Here is a 25,676-nt window from a genome sequence, read left to right as displayed (position 1 = left end):
ATCAAGACAATTTGATACTGGCACAAGAACAGACCCATACACCAATGGAACAGAGTAGAGAGCCCAGATATAAACCCAAGCATATATGGTCAATTAATATACAATAAAGGAGCTGTGGATATACAATGGGGAAATGACAGCCTCTTCAACAGCTGGTGTTGGCAAAACTGGACAGCTACATGTAAGAGAATGACAGTGGATTATTGTCTAACCCCATACACAAATGTAAACTCAATATGGATCAAAGACCTGAATGTCAGTCATGAAACCATAAAACTCTTAGAAAAAAACAGGGGGCGGAGCCGGATGGCGGTGTGAGTAGAGCACTGGAAATCTCCTCCCAAAAACACATAGAGCTATGAAAATATAACAAAGAAAATTCTTCCTAAAATAGAGACCAGAGGACACAGGACAACATCCAGACCACATCCACACCTGCAAGAACCCAGCGCCTTGCGAAGGCAGTAAGATACAAGCACCGGCCCGGCGGGACCTGAGCGTCCCTCCCCACAGCTCCCGGCGGGGGGAAAGAAACCGCAGTGGTTTTTTTTTTGGCGACTGCTTTTTGGAAGCCTTAAAGGGACAGGGACCCCGGTGCTAGGGAGGCAGAGCAGCAGGACCAGTGAGCGGGTGCCTGGGACCGGCGCCTGAAGACAAAGAATATTGCGCGTTTTTCCCTGCGGGACTGGTGGAGAGGTGCTTTTTGGAAGCCTTGAAGGGACAGGGACCCCAGTGCCAGGGAGGCAGGGCAGCAGGACCAGTGAGTGGGAGCCTGGGACCGGGGCCTGAGAAAAAAAAAAAATCGCGTGTTTTTTCCTTTTTTTTTTTTTTTTCTGTTCCCTCTCTCATTGTTGCTGTTGTTGTTTTGGTTTGGAGAGTGCTTTTTGGAAGTCTTAAAGGGGCAGGACAGGTCACTTAGACCACAGGCAGGGAATCTGGGGATCTCTGGGCACTCTAACCCCCTGGGCAACAGGGAGCACAGAGGCCCCTTATGGAGATAAATAGCCTCCCTGCGGCTCCCCCTCCAACGGGGCTCCACCACTTTGGAGGAGCTGCCCCAGCCAGGCCACGCCCACAGCAACAGCGGAAATAAACTCCATAGCAAACAGCCAGGTAGCAGAAGCCCTGTCTGCGCACAGCTGACAAGCATAAGCCACTAGACGTCGCTATTCCCCCAGGAGAGGAAGGCCACAAACCAACAAGAAGGGAAGCTCTTCCAGCGGTCACTCATACCAGGTCTGCAAACTATCTCTATCACCATAAAAAGGCAAAACTACAGGCAGACAAAGATCACAGAGACAACACCTGAGAAGGAGACAGACCTAACCAGTCCTCCTGAAAAAGAATTCAAAATAAAAATCATGAACATGCTGAAAGAGATGCAGAGAAAAATGCAAGAGCAATGGGATGAGATGCAGAGAAAAATGCAAGAGCAGTGGGATGAAGTCTGGAAGGAGATCACAGATGTCAGAAAGGAGATCACTGAAGTGAAACAAACCCTGGAAGGATTTATAAGCAGAATGGATAAGATGCAAGAGGCCATTCAAGGAATAGAAGCCAGAGAACAGGAACGTATAGAAGCTGACATACAGAGAGATAAAAGGATCTCCAGGAATGAAACAACACTAAGAGAACTATGTGACCAAGCCAAAAGGAATAATATTCGTATTATAGGGGTACCAGAAGAAGAAGAAAGAGGAAAAGGGATAGAAAGTCTCTTTGAAGAAATAATTGCTGAAAACTTCCCCAAACTGGGGGAGGAAATAATCGAACAGACCATGGAATTACACAGAACCCCCAACAGAAAGGATCCAAGGAGGAAAACACCAAGACACATAGTAATTAAAATGGCAAGGATCAAGGACAAGGAAAGAGTTTTAAAGGCAGCTAGAGAGAAAAAGGTCACCTATAAAGGAAAACCCATCAGGCTAACATCAGACTTCTCGACAGAAACCCTACAGGCCAGAAGAGAATGGCATGATATACTTAATGCAATGAAACAGAAGGGCCTTGAAACAAGGATACTGTATCCAGCACGACTATCATTTAAATATGATGGCGGGATTAAACAATTCCCAGACAAGCAAAACCTGAGGGATTTTGCTTCCCACAAACCACCCCTACAGGGCATCCTACAGGGACTGCTCTAGATGGGAGCACTCCTAAAAAGAGCACAGAACACAACACACAACATATAAAGAATGGAGGAGGAGGAATAAGAAGGGAGAGAAGAAAAGAATCTCCAGACAGTGTATATAACAGCTCAGTAAGTGAGCTAAGTTAGGCAGTAAGATACTAAAGAAGCTAACCTTGAACCTTTGGTAACCACGAATCTAAAGCCTGCAATGGCAATAAGTACATACCTCTCAATAGTCACCCTAAATGAAAATGGACTTAATGCACCAATCAAAAGACACAGAGTAATAGAATGGATAAAAAAGCAAGACCCACCTATATGCTGCTTACAAGAAACTCACCTTAAACCCAAAGACAAGCATAGAATAAAAGCCAAGGGATGGAAAAACATCTTTCAGGCAAACAACAGTGAGAAGAGAGCAGGGGTTGCAGTACTAATACCAGACAAAATAGACTTCAAAACAAAGAAAGTAACAAGAGATAACGAAGGACACTACATAATGATAAAGGGCTCAGTCCAACAAGAGGATATAACCATTCTAAATATATATGCACCCAATACAGGAGCACCAGCATATGTGAAGCAAATACTAACAGAACTAAAGAGGGAAATAGACTGCAATGCATTCATTCTAGGAGACTTCAACAAGCCACTCACTCCAAAGGGCAGATACACCAGTCAGAAAATAAGTAAGGACACAGAGGCACTGAACAACACACTAGAACAGATGGACCTAATAGACATCTATAGAACTCTACATCCAAAAGTAACAGGATATACATTCTTCTCAAGTGCACATGGAACATTCTCCAGAATAGACCACATACTAGCTCACAAAAAGAGCCTCAGTCAATTCCAAAAGATTGAAATTCTACCAACCAATTTTTCAGACCACAAAGGTATAAAACTAGAAATAAATTCTACAAAGAAAACAAAAAGGCTCACAAACACATGGAGGCTTAACAACATGCTACTAAATAATCAACGGATCAATGAACAAATCAAAATAGAGATCAAGGAATATATAGAAACAAATGACAACAACAACACTAAGCCCCAACTTCTGTGGGACGCTGCGAAAGCAGTCTTAAGAGGAAAGTATATAGCAATCCAGGCACACTTGAAGAAGGAAGAACAATCCCAAATGAATAGTCTAACATCACAATTATCAAAACTGGAAAAAGAAGAACAAATGAGGCCTAAAGTCAGCAGAAGGAGGGACATAATAAAGATCAGAGAAGAAATAAACAAAATTGAGAAGAATAAAACAATAGCAAAAATCAATGAAACCAAGAGCTGATTCTTTGAGAAAATAAACAAAATAGATAAGCCTCTAGCCCAACTTATTAAGAGAAAAAGAGAATCAACACAAATCAACATAATCAGAAATGAGAATGGAAAAATCACGACAGACTCCACAGAAATACAAAGAATTATTAAAGACTACTATGAAAACCTATATGCCAACAAGCTGGAAAACCTAGAAGAAATGGCCAACTTCCTAGAAAAATACAACCTCCCAAGACTGACCAAGAAAGAAACACAAAAGTTAAACAAACCAATTATGAACAAAGAAATTGAAACAGTAATCAAAAAACTACCCAAGAACAAAACCCCGGGGCCAGACGGATTTACCTCGGAATTTTATCAGACACAAAGAGAAGACATAATATCCATTCTCCTTAAAGTGTTCCAAAAAATAGAAGAAGAGGGAATACTCCCAAACTCATTCTATGAAGCCAACATCACCCTAATACCAAAACCAGGCAAAGACCCCACCAAAAAAGAAAATTACAGACCAATATCCCTGATGAATGTAGATGCAAAAATAATCAATAAAATATTAGCAAACAGAATTCAACAGTATATCAAAAGGATCATACACCATGACCAAGTGGGATTCATCCCAGGGATGCAAGGATGGTACAACATTCGAAAATCCATCAACATCATCCACCACATCAACAAAAAGAAAGACAAAAACCACATGATCATCTCCATAGATGCTGAAAAAGCATTTGACAAAATTCAACATCCATTCATGATAAAAACTCTCAGCAAAATGGGAATAGAGGGCAAGTACCTCAACATAATAATGGCCATATATGATAAACCCACAGCCAGCATTATACTGAACAGCGAAAAGCTGAAAGCATTTCCTCTGAGATCGGGAACAAGACAGGGATGCTCACTCTCCCCACTGTTATTTAACATAGTACTGGAGGTCCTAGCCACGGCAATCAGACAAAACAAAGAAATACAAGGAATCCAGATTGATAAAGAAGAAGTTAAACTGTCACTATTTGCAGATGATATGATACTGTACATAAGAAACCCTAAAGACTCCACTCCAAAACTACTAGAACTGATATCAGAATACAGCAAAGTTGCAGGATACAAAATTAACACACAGAAATCCGTAGCTTTCCTATACAATAACAATGAATCAATAGAAAGAGAAATCAAGAAAACAATTCCATTCACCATTGCATCAAAAAGAATAAAATACCTAGGAATAAACCTAACCAAAGAAGTGAAAGACTTATACTCTGAAAACTACAAGTCACTCTTAAGAGAAATTAAAGGGGACACTAATAAATGGAAACTCATCCCATGCTCATGGCTAGGAAGAATTAATATCGTCAAAATGGCCATCTTGCCCAAAGCAATATACAGATTTGATGCAATCCCTCTCAAATTACCAGCAACATTCTTCAGTGAATTGGAACAAATAATTCAAAAATTCATATGGAAACACCAAAGACCCCAAATAGCCAAAGCAATCCTGCAAAAGAATAAAGTAGGGGGTATCTCACTCCCCAACTTCAAGCTCTACTACAAAGCCATAGTAATCAAGACAATTTGGTACTGGCACAAGAACAGAGCCACAGACCAGTGGAACAGATTAGAGACTCCAGAAATTAACCCACAAATATAGTCAATTAATATTTGATAAAGGAGCCATGGACCTACAATGGCAAAATGACAGTCTCTTCAACAGATGGTGCTGGCAAAACTGGACAGCTACATGTAGGAGAATGAAACTGTACCATTGTCTCACCCCATATACAAAGGTAAACTCAAAATGGATCAAAGACCTGAATGTAAGTCATGAAACCATTAAACTCTTGGAAAAAAAAATAGGCAAAAACCTCTTAGACATAAACATGAGTGACCTCTTCTTGAACATATCTCCCCGGGCAAGGAAAACAACAGCAAAAATGAGCAAGTGGGACTACATTAAGCTGAAAAGCTTCTGTACAGCGAAAGACACCATCAATAGAACAAAAAGGAACCCTACAGTATGGGAGAATATATTTGAAAATGACAGATCCAATAAAGGCTTGACCTCCAGAATATATAAAGAGCTCACACGCCTCAACAAACAAAAAACAAATAACCCAATTAAAAAATGGGCAGAGGAACTGAACAGACAGTTCTCTAAAAAAGAAATACAGATGGCCAACAGACACATGAAAAGATGCTCCACATCGCTAATTATCAGAGAAATGCAAATTAAAACTACAATGAGGTATCACCTCACACCAGTAAGGATGGCTGCCATCCAAAAGACAAACAACAACAAATGTTGGCGAGGCTGTGAGAAAGGGGAACCCTCCTACACTGCTGGTGGGAATGTAAATTAGTTCAACCATTGTGGAAAGCAGTTTGGAGGTTCATCAAAATGCTCAAAACAGACCTACCATTTGACCCAGGAATTCCACTCCTAGGAATTTACCCTAAGAACGCAGCAATCAAGTTTGAGAAAGACAGATGCACCCTATGTTTATCGCAGCACTATTTACAATAGCCAAGAATTGGAAGCAACCTAAATGTCCATCGGTAGATGAATGGATAAAGAAGATGTGGTACGTATACACAATGGAATATTACTCAGCCATAAGAAGTGGAAAAACCCAACCATTTGCAGCAACATGGATGGAGCTGGAGAGTATTATGCTCAGTGAAATAAGCCAAGCGGAGAAAGAGAAATACCAAATCATTTCACTCATCTGAGGAGTATAAGAACAAAGGAAAAACTGAAGGAACAAAACAGCAGCAGAATTACAGAACCCAAAAATGGACTAACAGGTACCAAAGGGAAAGGAACTGGGGGGGATGGGTGGGCAGGGAGGGATAAGGGGGGAAGAACGAGGGGGATATTAAGATTAGCATGCATGGGGGGGAGGGAGAAAGGGGAGGGTGGGCTGCACAACACAGAGAGGACAAGTAGGGATTCTACAACATTTTGCTAAGCTGATGGACAGTAACCGTAATGTGGTTGTTACGGGGGACCTGATATAGGGGAGAGCATAGTAAACATAGTATTCTTCATGTAAGTGTAGATTAAAGATTAAAAAAAAAAGAAAGAAAGAAAAGGGGGATTACTCCTTGATAGGATAAAACTATTAGTAAATCAAACATCAACGCATGCTTTAAATATCCTTATGTCGATCACTTAAAGGGTGTCAGATGATCAGCTATGGAGGTACTCTTTTCTGATAATATTCCTTTCTCTTAATAAAAAAAAAAAAAAAAAAAGCAGTCCCTGTGTGCTGACCTCCAATGAGTTCTGCACAGTGGTATAGAGGGCATGTCAAAGTGTGGGCAAAGGGTCTGTCTGTTTCTATGCAGAAGATCAAGGCCTAGCTTGGATACCCAGAAAATGAACTAAGATACGATATGAGGAGGAGCTTCCGGCATCAGCACTCTCTGCAGGACTTGTGCCGGGGGATGATCATCAAAAAGCCTCCACAGGGATCTGGGCGATGCTGCGGCTGTGGCTGCATCCACCCCACCGTTTCCTGGACTTGCCATTGGAATGAGGAGGGAGATGTCTAGGCTGGCATGTGCATACAGTGAGACAACGAATTTGACCAGATCTGTACTGTTGGAACTCAACCAGGAGTTGGGAGGGGTGCAAGTTGTAGCACTCCAAAATCTTATGACTATAGACTCTCTACGGTTAAAAGAACATATGGGAGGTGAACAGATCCCAGAAATGGACTGCTTTAATTTGTCTGATTTTTCTCAGACTGTTCAAGTACAGTTGGACAATATCCACCATATCATAGACAAATTTTCACAAATGCCTAGGGTGCCTAAATGGTTTTCTTGGCTTCACTGGAGATGGATGGTAATTATAGATTTGCTATGTTTATGTCACCGTATTCCTATTATGTTAATATGTGTGTGCAAATTAGTTAGTAGTTTAAAACCTATACATGCTTAAGGTACTCTACAAGAAGATATGTCAAAGAAATAATCAATCCTCCCATGTTTTCTTCCATATGCTACCTCTATAGCTTTTCTTCTTCCTTCCTAATTACAACCCTTAAATAGAATTCGTGCCTCATATCGAATTTACCGAGTATCATAATTCCTCCAGGTGGTAAAGATACCTCGAGACAAGTGCTGGGCATAGAAGCCACAGGGCATAAATCTGCAAAGAAGTAAAAAGCTAACCTTTGCAAACAATATGGCTTCTCTCTCACTTACCAACTTTACATTTCCCTGTATGGCCCCGGATGACTGGTTAGCCAGAGATGGGTAAGATTCCTCAAGGGAGGAACAACCTAAGACAGGCACAGTCGCAGGGGGGCCATAAGGTGAGAATTTGGGGATCAACAGAGGTGAGGCTCAGAACCTCATCCCCCTGCTTTGAGAGAAATCTACATCCGTGGATGTTTTGCTGCCCTTGTCTAGCTTGGATTAATACTTAGTCCATAGGCACACACCTGATCATCTACATTTGCCCTCTTACAGCACTAAACTATGTTTTCTATCTTTATCTTGCATCTACCTACCACTTCAGCATTTTATTAAAAATAAAAATAATAATAATAATAATACAGGGAGAAATGTGGGATCAACATATAAATCAAGTACAAAAATCAAACGAATATTCATATTTGACCTGATTGTTTATAGTTCATAATGCGTGATCAAAACCGAAAGTTTCTGTGATGAATGCCCTTGTACTGTTCACCATGTAAGAATTTATTCACTATGTAAGAATTCGTTCACCATGAAAGAACTTGTTCGTTATGCTTCAGAAGATTGGAGACTGACGAGAATTAGGCTTGAGATGGATTAATGATTGTACATTGAGCATTGACCCCCCTATACTGAATTTTATTGTTGTTAACAACCATTTGATCAATCAATATAAGATGCCCTCTCAAAAAAAAAAAAAAAAAGATTTCAAAACCGAAAAAAAAAACAACACAGCCGATATAGATATTTTTTTCTAAATAACCTTTCACTAACATTACTTAGAGCAAGCAACAGTTCATACAAAATAATTATGGATAACCCAGATTTTGAAAATACTTTCATTTTCTTCCAAAGAGCATGATTCCCTTTCTGTTTGAGGATCTGCTGTTTCACTGAACAATTCTAGTCATAATTGTGTCTTGTCTTGATTCCTCTGAGGGCACTTTGCTGGCATTTTCAAGTCTGTGAGAGGCTGTAAGGTCAAATTTGATGTTTCATCAAGATGTTCAGTCTTTGGGCAGATTCAGAAAACACCATATACAATCACTGAGTTGTCCAAAGGACGCCCTTGCATCTGCACAGTTGAAGCCCCATCTCCTATCTCCTAGTACGAACTGAAATCAGGAGCTGTGCACACTACAGAGAAAGCTGCTGCATTTTGGGCCAAAATTCCTGCTATATACTTTCTTTCTGATCTTGTTAGTGGTATCATCATAGGCTTATCCTTGACAATTCAGTGCCTCTAATTGAAATCTACTTATTCAGTTCATTGCATTAACCAAAATGTTTACTTTCTGTAAAAGGCATGAAACCAGTACAATACTTCTTAATTTTGACTTTTTCTTTTTTTGTAGTTCAAAACTCATACAATAAATGTTAGTCATTTGCAAAAAAAAAAAAAGGAAAAACAAAGGCAAAAATCTCTTGGACAAAAATTTGAACAACAACTTCATGAACATATCTCCCCGGGCAAGGGAAACAAAAGCAAAAATGAACAAGTGGGATTATATCAAACTAAAAAGCTTCTGTACAGCAAAGGACACCATCAGTAGAACAAAAAGACATCCTACAGTATGGGAGAATATATTCATCAATGACAGATCCGATAAGGGGTTGACATCCAAAATATGTAAAGAGCTCACGCACCTCAACAAACAAAAAGTAAATCAGCCAATTAAAAAATGGTCAGAGGAGCTGAACAGACAGTTCTCCAAAGAAGAAATTCAGATGGCCAACAGACACATGAAAAGATGCTCTACATCGCTAGTCATCAGAGAAATGCAAATTAAAACCACAATGAGATATCACCTCACAACAGTTAGAATGGCCACCATCCAAAAGACAACAACAAATATTGGCGAAGATGTGGATAAAGGGGAACCCTCCTACACTGCTGGTGGGAATGTAAATTAGTCCAACCATTGTGGAAAGCAGTATTGCAGTTCCTCAAAAAACTGAATATAGAAATACCATTTGACCCAGGAATTCCACTCCTAGGAATTTACCCTAAGAATGCAGGAGCCCAGTTTCAAAAAGACAGATGCACCCCTATGTTTATCACAGCACTATTTACAATAGCCAAGAATTGGAAGCAACCTAAGTGTCCATCAGTAGATGAATGGATAAAGAAGATGTGGTACATGTACACAATGGAATATTATTCAGCCATAAGAAGAAAAAAAATCCTACCATTTGCAACAATATGGATGGAGCTAAAGGGTATTATGCTCAGTGAAATAAGCCAGGCAGAGAAAGACAAGTATCAGATGATTTCACTCATCTGTGGAGTGTAAGAACAAAGCAAAAACTTAAGGAACAAAACAGCAGCAGACTCATAGAACCCAAGAATGGACTAACAGTTACCAAAGGCAAAGGGGCTGGGGAGGGTGGGTGGGAAGGGAGGGAGAAGGGGGAAAAGGGGCATTACAATTAGTACACGTAATATAGGGAGGGGCATGGGGAAGGCAGTATAACACAGAGAAGACAAGTAGTGATTCTATAGCATCTTACTATGCTGATGGACAGTGACTTTAATGGGGTATGTGGGGGGGACTTGATAATGGGGGGAGTCTAGTAACCATAATGTTGTTCATATAATTGTATATTAATGATAACAAAGTAAAATTTTAAAAATTACTATATGAACCAGTAATTTCACTCCAAGAATAGACTCAAAAGAACTGAAAACAGAGATTCAAACAGATATTTGTTCAACAATGTTCACTGCAGCATTATTCACAATTAAAAGGCAGAAATCCAAGTGTTCATCAACAGATGTATGATTAAACAAAATGTATCCATACAGTGGAATATTCTTCAGCCATGAAAAGTTAAAATGAAGTTCTGATACATGCTAAAATATCGGTGAACCTTGAAAACATTATGCTAAGTAAAATAAACCAAGCACAAAAAGACAAGTATTGTATGATTCCACTTATATGGAATACCTAGAATAGGTAAATTCACAGAAACAGAGGAGTTTTACAACACGAAGGGTAGGGGGAAGGGTGGAAAGGGAATGTCTATTTGGGGTGATCTGAAAATGTTTTGGAAGATAAGTAATGGTTACACACAGTGCGAATGTGAGCATTGCCACAGCACTGTACACTTAAAAATGATTAAACTAGCAAATTTTATGTTACACATATTTTACCATAATAAAAAATACTTAAAAAAAAACACTTTTTCTAAAGACAAAACTGCTACAGCAGAAATACAAGAGTCTGGGTCAATAAAGGAGGGCACATTTGTCCTACACAGGGATTCACAACAAATCTAAGAAGGAAAATAGAGAGGAAGGCAGAGTGTACAGTTCCCACCCACAATCCCTAACCCACCCAGAGCACAGCTAGGGAAGAGTCCCCACAAGCTGGCTGCCACCCAGGTCTGGCCCTACCACCAGAAGGCTACAGGGCACAGACACAGCAAGATGCTCTTAACTCATCAAGCACCAGGCAGATACCCACATCACGGAAGGCACTGGAGATAAAACGGTGAAGACGACACCAACAGCCCTGCCCCCATGGAGCTCATAGTTCAATGGATGAACTCCCCCCAACCCATAGCCTGGGAAGACAGAAAGCATACCTCTGAACAAGACTAGGTTAAGTTAAGAAGTTATCTATAAAATAGTAAAACACAAGAAATCACAAAAGGAGCATTTTGAGACATGAACATTAAAGGAGAAAAGGAGCTTTAACAACATCTTTTGGGTTTCTTCTCTGACCATGGAAGGACATATCTGAGGAAAATGCAGAAGGCAGATGCTGGAGGCCCAAGCAGACCTGCCCTAACCCCCACTCGAGGTTTATAAGCCCATCTCCATCCTACCTGAGGCCACATTAGGCTGGTTGCCAACAATTCCAACAGTCCTCCCATTCATTCTTGCAAAACCAACAGTGATGTTCTTGGCATAATTGGGCATGATCTCAAAAAATTCTCGCTCGTCAACAACCTGCAGGGATAAATTTATGCCTAAACTTAACATGATAAAGAATAAGATACAAATACAGAATTACAGTGCTGCATCGCTGCTGCACCCCACGCAGGTTCTACAGTGAGGCAGGACCACAGGCAGAGGTAGCAACGGCCTCCCCACTCGAGGGCAAACCTCCTACATGGCTGGGGAGGATAAACTGATACTGCCTTTTTTAAAGGTTCTATTTGAATCTGGAATTATTTGTTACACTTTCTTACCTGATTTTGAAATTGAAATCATTTCAAGCTTACATTAAAATTTCCAGAACAGTACAAAATAATTTATATATCCTCTACCCAGATTCCCCATTTATTAACATTTTATCACATAAGCTTTATGGTTCCCTCTCCTTCCCCACCTGCCCGCCTACCCACCTTTCTCTATATATATATACATATACATGTGTGTATATATATTCTCTCTGTACGTATATATGTATAAGCACACAATTTTTTTCCTGAACCATTTGAGAATTAGACATGTGTTTGTACCTCTAAGTACCTCAGTATGCTCTCCTAAGAATAACAACATTCTCTTATGACTGCAATATTACCAAAATCAGGAAATTAACATTAATACAATTATCTACTATAAAACCTTATTCAAATTTTGCCATTTATTCCAATAATATCCTTGAGAGCAATAAAACTCCAGCTCTAGAATCTGACCTAAGACCACCTAGAACTTTAAGCAATCATGTCTCTTCAGCCTCCTTTAATTTTTTTCTCTCAGTCTTTGTCTTTCATAATCATGACATCTTTGAAGAATACAGATCAGTTATTTGTTTTCCACGTTCCTTCATATTTAATTTCAGATTAGGTATTTTTGGTGGAATATCACAGAAATGACCCTCTCAGTGAAGCACTCAACTTGTCCACTAATGGTAAGTGTCACATATGAGAGGTTTCTCCCCTGTAAAGTTAGTATTTTTCAATTTGTAATTAAAAAGTATTTTGTGTAGACTGGATTAAAGATGGCAGTGTGAGAGGAGAGACAGAGGCTTCCTCCTAAAACTGGATACAATTAGAAAATATGGTTGGTGCAACTAATCCTGAGAGAGCAACAGGAAAGAGGATGGCATCAGACTGCACACACCTGGAGAAAAGAGCAGACCTCACCGAACAGGGCACCAATACGGTTCCCTTGTGACCCCCGACATTGCTTCAGGGGCTGAGCAGCTCGAGACTACAGCTTCTGGACACTAGAGGGCGCCATATACAAACATGAAACGCCAAAGGAACCTTGTCCAGAGTAAAATTATTAATACAACTCCCGAGAAAGATTTAAATGATACGGACCTCATGACTCTTCCTGAAAAGGAGTTCAAAATAAAAATCATCAACATTCTAATGGAGGTACGGAAAGACATCCAAGAACTCAGGAATGAATTCAGGTTGGAGATCCAATCGTTGAAGAGCACGATGGAGGGTATTAAAAGCAGGTTGTATATGGTGGAAGAGACAATAAATGAAATAGAAACTAGAGAAGAGGAATACAAAAAAGCTGAGGCACAGAGAGAAAAAGGATCTCTAAGAATGAAAGAATACTGAGAGAACTGTGTGACCAATCCAAGCAGAACAATATTCACATTATAGGGATACCAGAAGAAGAAGAGAGAGAGAAAGGGATAGAAAGTGTCTTTGAGGAGGTAGTTGCTGAAAACTTCTCCAATCTGGGGAAGGACATAGTCTCTCAGACCATGGAGATCCACAGATCTCCCAACACAAGGGACCCAAGGAAGACAACACCAAGACATATAGTAATTAAAATGGGAAAGATCAAGAATAAGGACAGACTGCTAAAAGCAGCCAGAGAGAGAAATAAGATCACATACAGAGGAAAGCCCATCAGGCTAACATCAGACTTCTCAGCAGAAACCTTACAGGCCAGAAGGGAGTGGCATGATGTATTTAATGCCATGAAGCAGAAGGGCCTGGAACCAAGATTACTTTATCCGGCAAGATTATCATTTAAATTTGAAGGAGGGATTAAACAATTTCCAGATAAGCAAAAGCTGAGAGAATTTACCTCCCACAAACCATCTCTACAGTCTATTTTGGAGGGACTGCTATAGATAGAAGTGTTCCTAAGGTTGAATAGCTGTCACCAGAGGTAATAAAACCACAGTACAGAAAGTAGAACAGCTAATTACAAAGCAAATGCAAAATTAAATTAACAATCCTCAAAGTCAATCAAGGGATAGACAAAAAGTACAGAATTTGATACCTAATATATAAAGAATGAAGGAGGAAGAAAAAGGAGGAGAAACAGCAAAAAACCTTTAGATTGTGTTTGTAACAGCATACTAAGTGAGTTAAGTTAGACTCTTAGATAGTAAGGAAAGTAACCTGGAACCTTTGGTAACCATGAATCTAAAGCCTGAAATGGCAATAAGTACATACCTATCGATAATCACCCTAAATGTAAATGGACTGAATGCACCAATCAAAAGACAGTCACTGAATGGATAAAAAGTATTTTGTGGGGAAATATTTAGAAATTATGTAAAAATTCTATTCTTCATCAAATTTTCACCCACTAGGTTTAGCACTGACTGATGATTCTTGCCTGGCCAATTACTGCAATAATAATAATTACTGATAGTCTGTCAGTGGACATCTGACTCCCATTAGCCTCAAAATGTGTTTATTTAATCCTCAAATGCAGAGAAAATGGTTTCGGAATCACTAATCCATACAATTGCCAAAAATCAAGCTTAACTAAAATTCAGTATTTCTCTGCAACTATTTCTGTAGCTAGACAAAGTTACTCATTTGAAACATTCATTTTTTTTACTTCATTTTAAAGGTTTTCCCCCAATCTTGATTTGGCTTATTTTCCACCTACCATTATTAATCTCATTTTCTGATTTATCTTGTGTATGTGTGTGTGTGTGTGTGTGTTGCAGAACAGTGCAGATACATTTATAACTTCTTAATTCCCCCTACCTTCAATGGAAAGTAATATACTAGAGATACTCTTCTGCACTTAGGGTTTTTTCATATTTATTTTCTTCACATTTCTTCTAATACTTCTTGGGACTAATTCCTCATCAGTTATAGCTCCCACATAGTACCCCATTGTGTGGACACACCAAAGTCTATTCAACCACCCTCCTGTGTGTTGTTTACGTTATTTTGAGACTTACATTCAAGTTGTTCAGAATGTTTTTCAATTACAAATACGAGTAGTAACTTTGTGCATCTATAATTTTGTATGGTGGGAAGTATATCTTCAGGACAAATTCCTAGAAGTAGGACTGTTGCGTCAAAGTGCAGCAGTCTTAAATATTACTGTATTCCCCTTCCAGCAATGTACCACAGTTCCCACATCCCCACAGACTTACCAGTGGAAAGCACATTCAAGTTTACTTTTTGCCAATCTGATCAATTGGAGATAACTCAGTGTTAATTTGCATTTCTAGCATTATGAGTAAAATTAAGTTTTCATATATTTAAAGTCTATTCTATATGTAATATCTATATCTGTGAGCTATCTGTGTTGTTTGCTTTCTTTTCTATCAATTTTGGTCCTTATTCCCTCAATTTTTAAGAGTTCTTTATATATTAAGTGTAGTAGTCTTCTGGATATACGCAGCAAATATTTTCTCCCAGTTTGTTCACTGTCCTTTGACTTATAATTTTTTTTGCTATGCAGAGTGGGATTTTTAAATTTTACAAATTTCTGTTTTTAAAACAAACTGGATTTTGAGTGATAGTTCAAAATCCTTTCATTACCTTCCCCTGAATTTACAAAGAAATTCACCTTTTAGTGCTTGAATAGATTCATTTGTTATATTTAGTTATTGCATCTACTTACAGTTTAATTTAATCTAATTTTATATTTTTGTAGCCTGATAGCTATCCAGTTGTCCAGCACCATTAAAAAACTAATGTCTGCCCCTGGAATTTGAGATAATTTATCATATATACCTGAATTCTGCATGTACGTCAATCTACTTTTAGCTTTTCTACTCTATTCTACTGACCTATTTATGTGCCAGTACCACTGTTTTCACTATAGTATGCCTTAATATATGATATGGCCGTAATAGTTCTTTGGCAATACATTGAGCTATTCTTGCACTTGTATTTTTCCATTCAAACATTTCTTTCAAGGGAAACTTCAGTCTTTTCAAATCAATCTAATATATAAATGAGTTGATGTCAGTCCATATGAACTTTTGTATAAAATTGTCGAGTTCTTTTTGTTAAATTTTGCTTGAGACTGCCTTAAATTGATCAAAACCTTAGGAAGAAGTGTTTTTATGGTAACCCAGTATGCAGGAAGAAGGGATGTCTCTCCATTGGTTCGTCTAATTTTGTGTTTCAGTTTAATTTGCCCCGTAAGTTTATTACTAATTATTTTATTTTTGTGGCTATGTAAAAGGAGTCTTTACCCTACCATAATGTTAGTTTATGTCAATGAAGACTATTTCTATGTATTAGTTTTATATCCTGTTCCCTAATTACTACTTCAGTTTTATCATGCATTCTCTAGCATTTTTTAATATACTATGTCATCTACAAACGTAACTTCTTTTCCAAGACTTTGACTCTGGTTGACCCTCTCTTTGACCAATTGCATTGGCTAATCCTCCATAAAATGCTAAACAATAGTAGAGATAGTGGGCATCCTTGCCTTGTTCCTGATTTTAGTGGGACTAAGTCTTTCCTTATTAAGTTAGATGCTGGGTTTGGGAAAGATTTAAGTTTTATTCACCTTAAGAAAGTATTCATCTATGTGCTACATATACACAATGGAATATTATTCATTCATAAGAAGAAGAAAAAATTCTACCATTTGCAACAACATGGATGGAGCTAGAGGATATTATGCTCAGTGAAATAAGCCAGGTGGAGGAAGACAAGTACCAAATGACTTCATTCATTTGTGGAGTATAAAAACAAAGCAAAAATGAAGGAACAAAATAGCAGCAGACTCACAGACTCCGAGAAGGGACTAATGGTTACCAAAGCAGAAGGGCTGAGGAGGGTGGGAAGGAATGGAGAAGGGGAATAAGGGACATTACAATTCGCACACATAATGTAGGGGGGTCACAGGGAAAGCAGTACAGCACAGAGAAGACAAGTGGTGACTCTATAGCACTTACTTTGCTGATGGACAGTGACTGCAATGGGGGCAGTGAGGACTTGATAATATGGGTGAATGTTGAAGCCACAATGTTGTTCATGTGAAATCTTAATAAGATTGTATGTCATAATTTAAAAAAAAAGTATTCAACCATTCCTATTTTGGATAGTCCTAAGGGCTTTTCTCAGCATCTATGAAAATATGATCTTTCTCCCTTTCATCTATTAACATAGTACATTTCAATATTTCCTAGAACCAACCTTGTATTCCTACAATCAATCCCACTTGGTCATGGTGTATAATTTCAATATGGTATTGGGGTCTGTTAGCTTAACTATTTGGTACTGCTGCAAAAATAACCGTAAGTGATATTAATCTGAAGTCAGTTCTTTATTTGTCAGGTTCAGGTACCAATGCCACACATACCTCATAATGAAAACTTGGAAGTGGATGTATATGTTTGTTTTCCTATCTACACTCTGAAACAATTTATGTAGCATTGTGACTGGTCTCTGGAGGTTTCACACAATTACAACATGAAACTATCTGTGCCTAGTGTTTTTTCTGTGAATTTCTTCTACTGAATTTAGTCCACTTAAGCTTTCTACCTCTAATAGGGTCAATTTCTGATAAAATGTGTTTTCTAAACAAATTGTCCAGTTTATCTAATCTCTAATGGTTTGTAATAACCAATTCTATGGTTGTTTGCCCTTTTCACTTCACATTTGTGTGTTCACTGCTTTGTTAGATAGTAGTGACTCTATTTCTTTAATCACACCTATTATTTTTTTACTTCCTAAATCATAAAATTTCTTTATCCTAGTTAAATCCTGTATGATTTCTTTTAGAACATTTTTTTCCTGGCTTTTTAGCTGGGAATTGAATTAGTCCATTTTCCTTCTTTCATTTTAACTAAACACTTAAGGCTATAAATTTTCCTAGGCTCATTACTATAAAAATATTCCATAAGTTTTGATGTGTAATGTTTTCTTTTTTTTTAATTCTGTTGCTTGGTCTGTATTTTCTTTCATCTGAGAATTGTTCAACAGATTTATTTCCTAGTTGAGATTGTACTTCTGTTTTTGTTGCTATAAGTGTCTTACTTTTGATCAGTGCCGTAATGTTTTCACCTTTTATTTAATGATGGATGCTTTCTAACCGATTATGTTCAACTTTTGTGAATGTTCCATGGGTACTTAATAAGATTTATTGCCTATTAACAGTCTGCACAGTCTGAAATAGATCTGTAAGATTTACCTACTATATTATTGAGGTCTCCTATCTCTTATTTTTCTCCATTTGACCTGCCTTGTACTAATTATGGTGTGTTTAAGTTCATTATTTGTTTCTACCTATGGCTCCTTGGATCACCTATAGTTATGCTTCATAAAGATGGTAGCTGTATTATTTGGAGGACAGGTCTTTTATATCATTGTGAACTGTAGCTTTGACATTTGGAACAGTATTTCCTTGCCAGTTAAGACTTGAATATGTCTTCCAATATTAGGACCACAAACACTGGGATGTTGTTTCCATTGTCCTGGTATACATTTGCCCACCCCTTATGTGTAAACTTCCTGAATTACTTTTGTCTCCTTAATATCACATATAGTTCATCTTGCTTTATGAGACAAATTTAACCTTTTTCTTCCAATAAATGAGATAAATAAGTTTAGTAAATATGTTATACCAAAATATGAATGGCTTATTATTTTTATTTTGGTATCATTAATCTACAATTACAGAAAGAACATTATGTTTACTAGGTTCCCCCCTTCACCAAGTCCCCCCCACATACCCCTTCACAGTCACTGTCCATCTGCATAGTAAGATGCTGTAAAATCACTACTTGTCTTCTCTGTGTTGCACAGCCCTCCCTGTGCCCCCCACGGACTATACATGCTAATTGTAAGGCCCTCTTTCTTTTTCCCCACACTTGACCCTCCCTTCCCACCCATCCTCCCCAGTCCCTTTCCCTTTGGTAACTATTAGTCCATTCTTAGGTTCTGTGAGTCTGCTGCTATTTTGTTCCTTCAGTTTTTGCTTTGTTCTTATACTCCACATATGAGTGAAATCATTTGGTATTTGTCTTTCTCTGCCTGGCTTATTTCACTGAGCATAATACCCTCTAGCTCCATCCATGTTGTTGCAAATAGTAGGATTTATTTTCTTCTTATGGCTGAAAATATTCCACTGTGTATTGCACCACATCTTCTTTATCCATTCATCTACTGATGGACACAAAGGTTGCTTCCAACTCTTAGCTATTGTAAATAGTACTGCAGTAAACATAGAGGTATATATGTCTTTTTGAAACTGGGTTGCTGCATTCTTAGGGCAAATTCCTAGGAGTGGAATTCCTAGGTCAAATGGCATTTCTATTTTGAGTTTTTTGGGGAACCTCCATACTGCTTCTCATGTTTTCTTATTTTAGTAAGTTTACATCTACCTGTACCTCTGTATTTTGTGGACAGTGTTGGCAGTTTGGGATGGCAAACAAGATTCCCAGTTCAAGAGCACCCTCCTCTGGAAGTATAACAAGTTGCCACTTAGTTTATGGTGTATTGATATTAAGAAGGTGGCAGGGAAAGGAGTAGTATGTCCTCCATTTTTTTTTTAATCTTGCAAACACACAAATTTACGTCTTGCTTCATTTTTCCCTCATGTCACAGTTTTCAAGGGTTCCTCTCCCTTTCTTTTGAATCTTTTCTATCCCAGAAGCAATGCATTTCTACAACTGCCTTGATTCCTATGGGCATGTTTACGGCCCATCCCTGAAGTCACTAGTCTGACCTAACAGGACTCTTTACCATTATTTTCATTCTCACACTAAACTTTCTCTTTTTGAAAGTGATTTTTTCCTAAATTCCCTTTCTTTGTGCAGTTTCTCACAGGCACTTATAGTGAGAACTCAAGAAAGAGTCCTATTAGAAAGTGGTATTTTTTTACTTTTGTTATTTGAAGTCCGTAGTTTCCCATCTTCCATTATGCTAACGGCAAGCAAATGGTAGTTTTATCTGTTCTTGTTGACCTATAGTTTTCAGAGGATATGTATAGAGTATTTTGGATTTAGGAGATCATCATTACCTCAATTACCCAGAAATTATTTTTTAAATATTCATACTGACAAAATTTCATTGTTGGGTTCTCATCTGATGGATAGTCTCAAAAATATACTAATACACACACACACACACACACACACACACATACACACACATTCACTGAGCACTGCTTGTAACAGCAAAAACTATAAAGAATCTAAATGTTCTATCAGTAGGGTAATGTTGAACTAATGTTCCATCCATACAGTGGAGTACTTATACAGTCACTACAATGAATAAGGTAAATCTGTATGCTATCCATGAGAGGAAAATTAAGTGAAAAAAGAGAAAGGTGTGAAAGGGTGTGTAATGCAACCTTTTTCGAGACAAAGGTAATGGATATGTGTTTGGAATATAAGTAAATTTTCTGGGAAGATAAACTAGAAACTTAAGAGCAGTTACCTCTGATAAGGACAACTGATAGGAAAAAGGAAAGGGAAAAGACAGACATTTCACTGGTCATGTTTTTGTAGATAATATTTGTTTTTGTTTTAAAAGCATTAAGAGAATAAGGCATAGACTGCTAAGTATCCACTAAAAATCTAGCTCTCATTTTTACCGCTGTAACAAAAATGATGGGCAGATGGCTGTCATGTTTCCCAGCCTCCCCTGCAGTTAGATAATGGCTATTTGATCATGTTCTTTACATAATTCTATAGATACAGTATCAAAATGAAAGAAAGAAAATATATGTATTAAACTTCTAGCTCAGAAATTTAGGGGGAAAGACAAGATGATAAGCTGAAAGAAAGTAGAAAAATAATATAAAAGAAGAAAATAGTGAGCTTTAAAAAAGAAAAAGTTAAACAACTGATTCTCTAAAATACATCGACAAAATACCTGTCAAGAAAACCACTGAAATAGATGTCACTAATCTTGTGAGATCACTGTGCACAACCTTGTGCAGATAAAATTGAAAACCTAGAAAAAAAGTAGATCATAGAAAAAAAAAGTTATCAAAACTGACCCAGCAAAGTTTGGAGACATAGTAAAATTAAAGAACAGAGTAAGTTATCAAAAAGCCACTCCTCCCCCACAAAAAAGCACAAGGCTTTGACAATTTCACAGGAGAATTTCTACCAAATCTTTAAAGAGTAGAAAATCTCAATAGTATTTAAATTGTTCCAAAGCATGGAAAAAAACTCTCAAATTCTCTTTATGATGCTATCTGAACTAAACTGTATCTACCCCCCAGTCCCTTCAGTGTGACTTTATTAGGAGATGGAGCCTTTAAGGAAATCATTAAGGTTAAATGAGGTCATAAGACCAGGGCCCCGATCTGATAGGACTAGTATCCTTATTAGAGAAGGAACAGACACCAGAGATTTCTTTCCCCATGTACACAGAGAAGAAAGACCACATCAGGACACAAGAAAGCAGCTGCCTGCAGAAGAAAGCCCTCACCAGAAAACTACCCTGCTGGCACCTTGATCTTAGACTTGCAGCCTCCAGAATTGTGAGAAAACCATTTCTGTTGGGTAACCCATTCAGTCTGTGGTATTGTTATTATGGCATCCCTAGCAAATGAGTACATGAAGCAAGAACAACACTGACAGCAAAACAATTTAAAGGTAACACACATAAAAAAACACATCTACTAACATCACATGTTAGTGATACAAAAATTCAAAATAAGATACCAACATCATGTAACAGGTAGGATTTACTTCAGGAATAAGAATAGTTCAATATTAGGAAACCTATTAAGACATATTAGTAGATCTAGAAAAAAACCACATGAACATCTCCATAAATCCTGAAAAGGTTTAATAATATTCAGCATCCATCCTGATTGGGGGGTAAAAAAGTAAACAACGAAAATTAAAATAGGAAGCAGTGGTGGCTTTCTTACATGAGAAAATGATACAAAATTAGGCAATGCTAATGGCAGTCTCTCTAAAGTTAGGAACAAGACAAAGATGCCCACTCTACCATTACTCATCAATACATTTTATAAAACATGGAGGTAGTGACAGAACTACCAGACAAAAGAAATGACAAAATTGGAGAGGAAAAGGTAGAAGTATATGTAGATGCTATACTAGTACACTTGAAAAACCCAAAAGAATTAACAATAAAAAACTATTACAAATAAGAGAACTTAATAGGTAACAGGATATAAAGTTGATAAACAGATTCAATTGCTTTCATATAAATCTAAAAAACAGAAGACAGAAAAGACCCATTTTACAATAAAAAGATTAGACACTTAGAAATAAACTTACATGTGAACAACCTACACCAGGATATCTTTAAAACAATCCCCAGAAGGAAAAAAGTATATGTCAGCAAACAGAGATACCAACTATGCTTTCAGACAGTTTCAGACTCATAAGGATATCAATTCTCCCAATTTAGTTCATAAATTAAACAGGATAGCAATAAAAACAACAGGATTCCCTACTTCTAACCCCTCCACCCTAACACAAGACAAACTGATTCTAAAGTTCTTATGGAAAAATAAACAAGCAAAGACTAGTCAGGAAAACTCTAAAGAATCATCAAGAGGAACGCTAGCTACCTGACGTGCAAGCATTCTCATAAACCCTCAGTGATTAAACAGCATGGCACTGGCCAAGCGGTGAGGACGTGAAGGAACTGGACCCTTCCTTCCTATGCTGCTGGTGGGAGTGAAAACTGGTTTAACCCCTTTGAAAACTCTCTGGCAGTATCTACTAAAGCTACATGTAGGCATACCCTATGACATGAGACTTTCACACCTAGGTATGGATTCAACAAAAATGTGTAATTTACTTACCAAAAAATTACATAATAGAATGTTCATATCAGAACTGTTCATAATAGCCCCAAATTAAAAGTACCCAAATGCCCACTGACAGTGGGTAAACTAGGCTGCTTATGCAAAAATCTAAGGACACCAACAAGAACAACATGCAACAACACGGACAAATCTCACAAACAATGCTGAGTGAAAAAAGCCAGACACAGTAAGACCATACACTATGATTCCATGTATATAATATCTAAAAACAAGAAAAACTAATTTATGCTGTCACCTGATCAGAGTGGGAACTGAAGAAGGAAGTGAGGGGTTAGATCAGGCCTTAGGGAAGTGAAGATGATAAAAACAGGCACTGAGGGGAGGCCCGCGGGACATATTCAAGCCAGAGGGCCACAGTGAGGGCCCATCCTCGCTAGAGCCGGGCTCTGGGTCTCTCTTCCAGCAGCCCCAGGCACCGTAGGCAGCATGTGGATGGATGACTGCAGCCCTGAACGAGAGCTGGAGCCCTACACAGCAAGAAAAGAATCAGGGTGCTGATGACAGAGACCCTCTTTTATCTTCTTCATAGTATTTTTTGGATCTAAATCTTCCCGTGATGTATATGCTTTTGCTCTCTACGTATTTCACCCAACGTGAGGTCCCTGAAGCAGGGATTTTGTCCGTCACAGGGTCATTTAGCACCAGCCCTGAGAACAGTGCCTGGCCCTTAATATATGACAGAATGGCAGAGTCCAAGCTGGGCCAACCAAGAAGGCAGAGGCCAGAAGGGGCTGAGGGCTCCAGAGGAATGGAAAAATTGAGGGCTGGAGAGTCAAGGAGGAGAGGTGATGACAGAGGGACAGGGACAAAGTGAGGGTAGAGAGTACTGCAGGCTGAGGTCAGAGGGAGGGCATGCCAGTAGAAGGTTTTTACAGTGCTTACTAGGCTACAGAATCCAGCACTGAGTGGGGCACAGTCTGGCCATGGCTACTAACTCACACTGGCTCCCCAGAGCCCAGAAGGAGAAGGAACAGGTTACTGCACAAGCCAGAGCTCCAGGAGAAGCTATGTCTACAGAGCCATCGGCATTCCATTACACAAGGCCTGCTAAGAGCAGTGTACAGATGAGTGTGTAAGGAAGACAGTGGCCAGACAGATGCCCACAGTTTGCCCCACCACTGTCCTCTTCACTTAGTGACCTAGGAATCTGCTACACTGGGGAAAAAGTACAAATGACTCCAGACTTACACACACACAGACGTGTGTCCCTCACCCTTGTCAAAGAACACCATGTATCGCCTTTCTTTGGAAAGACAAATGCCCTCTGAGCATAAGGCTCCAAACAAAGATGCCTAACAAAGAGCCACTCTGGCCTCAACTGCAGACTCCGGGGACATGGCCTTTCTCTATGCACTGCAGAGTGCCACCTAAAAACCCGAGCTCTACCAGTCCAACTGGTTCCTCCACCCTCAAGTCCATCAGAGCCAGCCACTACGTCTTCCCAGAACACACACTACTTGGTGGCTCCTGGACCTGTGGTTTCTGCATTCTCTGTGCATGTTGCCCATGTTAATGCCTGTGTGTCTAGGACTTCCTCACTAGCCAAAGAACAATACCCACAGACATGGCTGAGTCAGCACAGACAGGATAGGCAGATGCAGCACTTACAGAGTGTATGATGTCCAACATGTTGTAGGCTTTGGTAGATTCCAAAGGGACAATTGTGTCAAGCTCAGGAACCAGACGGTCACTTTGGATAGAAAAAGAAGAAGCAAATACAATCAGCATTCCAAGAGTCAGTTGCTTTCTGTGGATCTCTGTGGATTGCAGGTGGGAGAGACATATCATGGGTCCTGGGTTGATTCAGTGACTGCAGGGCTTGCAAGGCAGTCCCTAAAGATGCATTCCTTTGTTACCACCATATTAAATTCAACCTGAGCTTGATATTAACCCAAAACATCTTTGTTTTCATTTAGAGAGGAAAAAATGGGCTTATTCCCCTGAATGTGGTTCCTTCATTTATCCTCTCCGAACACCTCCTGTCTGCCTGAATAACTCCTCTGTTCTGGGTACTGTGTGTGGTACTGCAGCATATTGTGGAAAACAAGACACTATTCTGGAAGGTCCCAGTCTAACTTCCTGAGACATTAAAAAGAAAACTTGGAAATGCAAAGAGAGTTCTGATGAAATCACTGGGGTTAAGCTCTCTACTGGAAAGTAAACTTACTAGAGCTCCTTTAAAAAAAAACAAAACTAGCTTTGCGCAGTGGCAGTATCGTAGCCAATGAGGTTTATCCGAGGCGCGATTATTGCTAATTGAAAAAAAAAAAAAAAAAAAAACTGCAGGACCCTGGTGGGCAGCATCACTGAGGACTAACCAGTCACACAGGGCTGTCCCTCCACTGTGTCCTGCAAGGGGCTGAGCAAGGAGCCCAAGCCAGAGCCCACTCCTTAGCCCCAACAGTGCCCCTTAGGTGGGAGCCCAGGTCCACCCCGTAGGGCAGTGTCTAAAAATGGCTTTTTCCCAGGGGATACAATTCTAAATCCCTTCTGAGAAGAAAGTCCAAGCCAACTGAATGCCTAAAAATTGAAGCACAAACAAAAAGAAGAAAGCAACCACAGGTCTAAAGCAACAGTTCTCAGCTGGGCCTCTGGCTTACCCTGTGGTACCTCCCCAGGTCAGGCAGCAGCCCCAATAGCAAAAAGAAAAGGTGTTCACTAGGTGGCTAGCAACACACCCTCCCCCAGGACTGCCCCAGCCCCTAGCCACCAGGTGTGCACAAGCACACTTCCTAGAGGGTATGCTGTCTGAACCATTTCACATCATTTCATGCCAAGACAAAGAAAGTTCCATGTCCAATTCTGGACAAATCAAGATTCTGAGAAAGCAGGTTTTTTTCATCACTCTTTACTCCTAAGCTATTTATCAGGTATTACAGAGGAAAAGAGTGAATAATACGAGATCTTTCTTTGCCGTAGTCAGACATGTCACCACCATGCCCACACCTGAGAGCCACAATGACTCCCCTCCACAATCTACTCCAAGCTGCCCAACAGGGAAGAAGACCCTGAAGTTCTTACCAGGGCAGCAGGGACAGAGAGGACCAAGCTGACCTACAAAATGAGAGAAGGCGCTCCAGCCGG

At 39.2% G+C, this 25,676-nt stretch overlaps 1 protein-coding gene and 1 pseudogene across 3 annotated transcripts in view; one reads left to right on the top strand and one right to left on the bottom strand.

Annotated features, from left to right (window-relative positions):
* Positions 1–25,676, bottom strand: part of PCCB (propionyl-CoA carboxylase subunit beta) — an 81,054-nt gene that overhangs the window by 15,004 nt on the left and 40,374 nt on the right. For all 3 annotated transcript variants that reach the window (XM_073232358.1, XM_037022973.2, XM_037022972.2), the window contains 2 exons: positions 24,201–24,282; positions 11,465–11,588 (listed from right to left, as the gene is read on the bottom strand). In XM_073232358.1, coding sequence (XP_073088459.1) covers positions 11,465–11,588; positions 24,201–24,282 — 206 coding nt within the window. The remainder of the gene's footprint in view (positions 1–11,464; positions 11,589–24,200; positions 24,283–25,676) is intronic.
* LOC140848583 (U4 spliceosomal RNA) lies at positions 24,788–24,915 on the top strand (annotated as a pseudogene).

Source organism: Manis javanica, chromosome 3, assembly GCF_040802235.1.
Source record: "Manis javanica isolate MJ-LG chromosome 3, MJ_LKY, whole genome shotgun sequence".
Lineage (NCBI taxonomy): Eukaryota > Metazoa > Chordata > Mammalia > Pholidota > Manidae > Manis > Manis javanica.
Note: the sequence above shows the minus strand (reverse complement) of the source record. Positions and strands in the feature narration are given on the sequence as shown.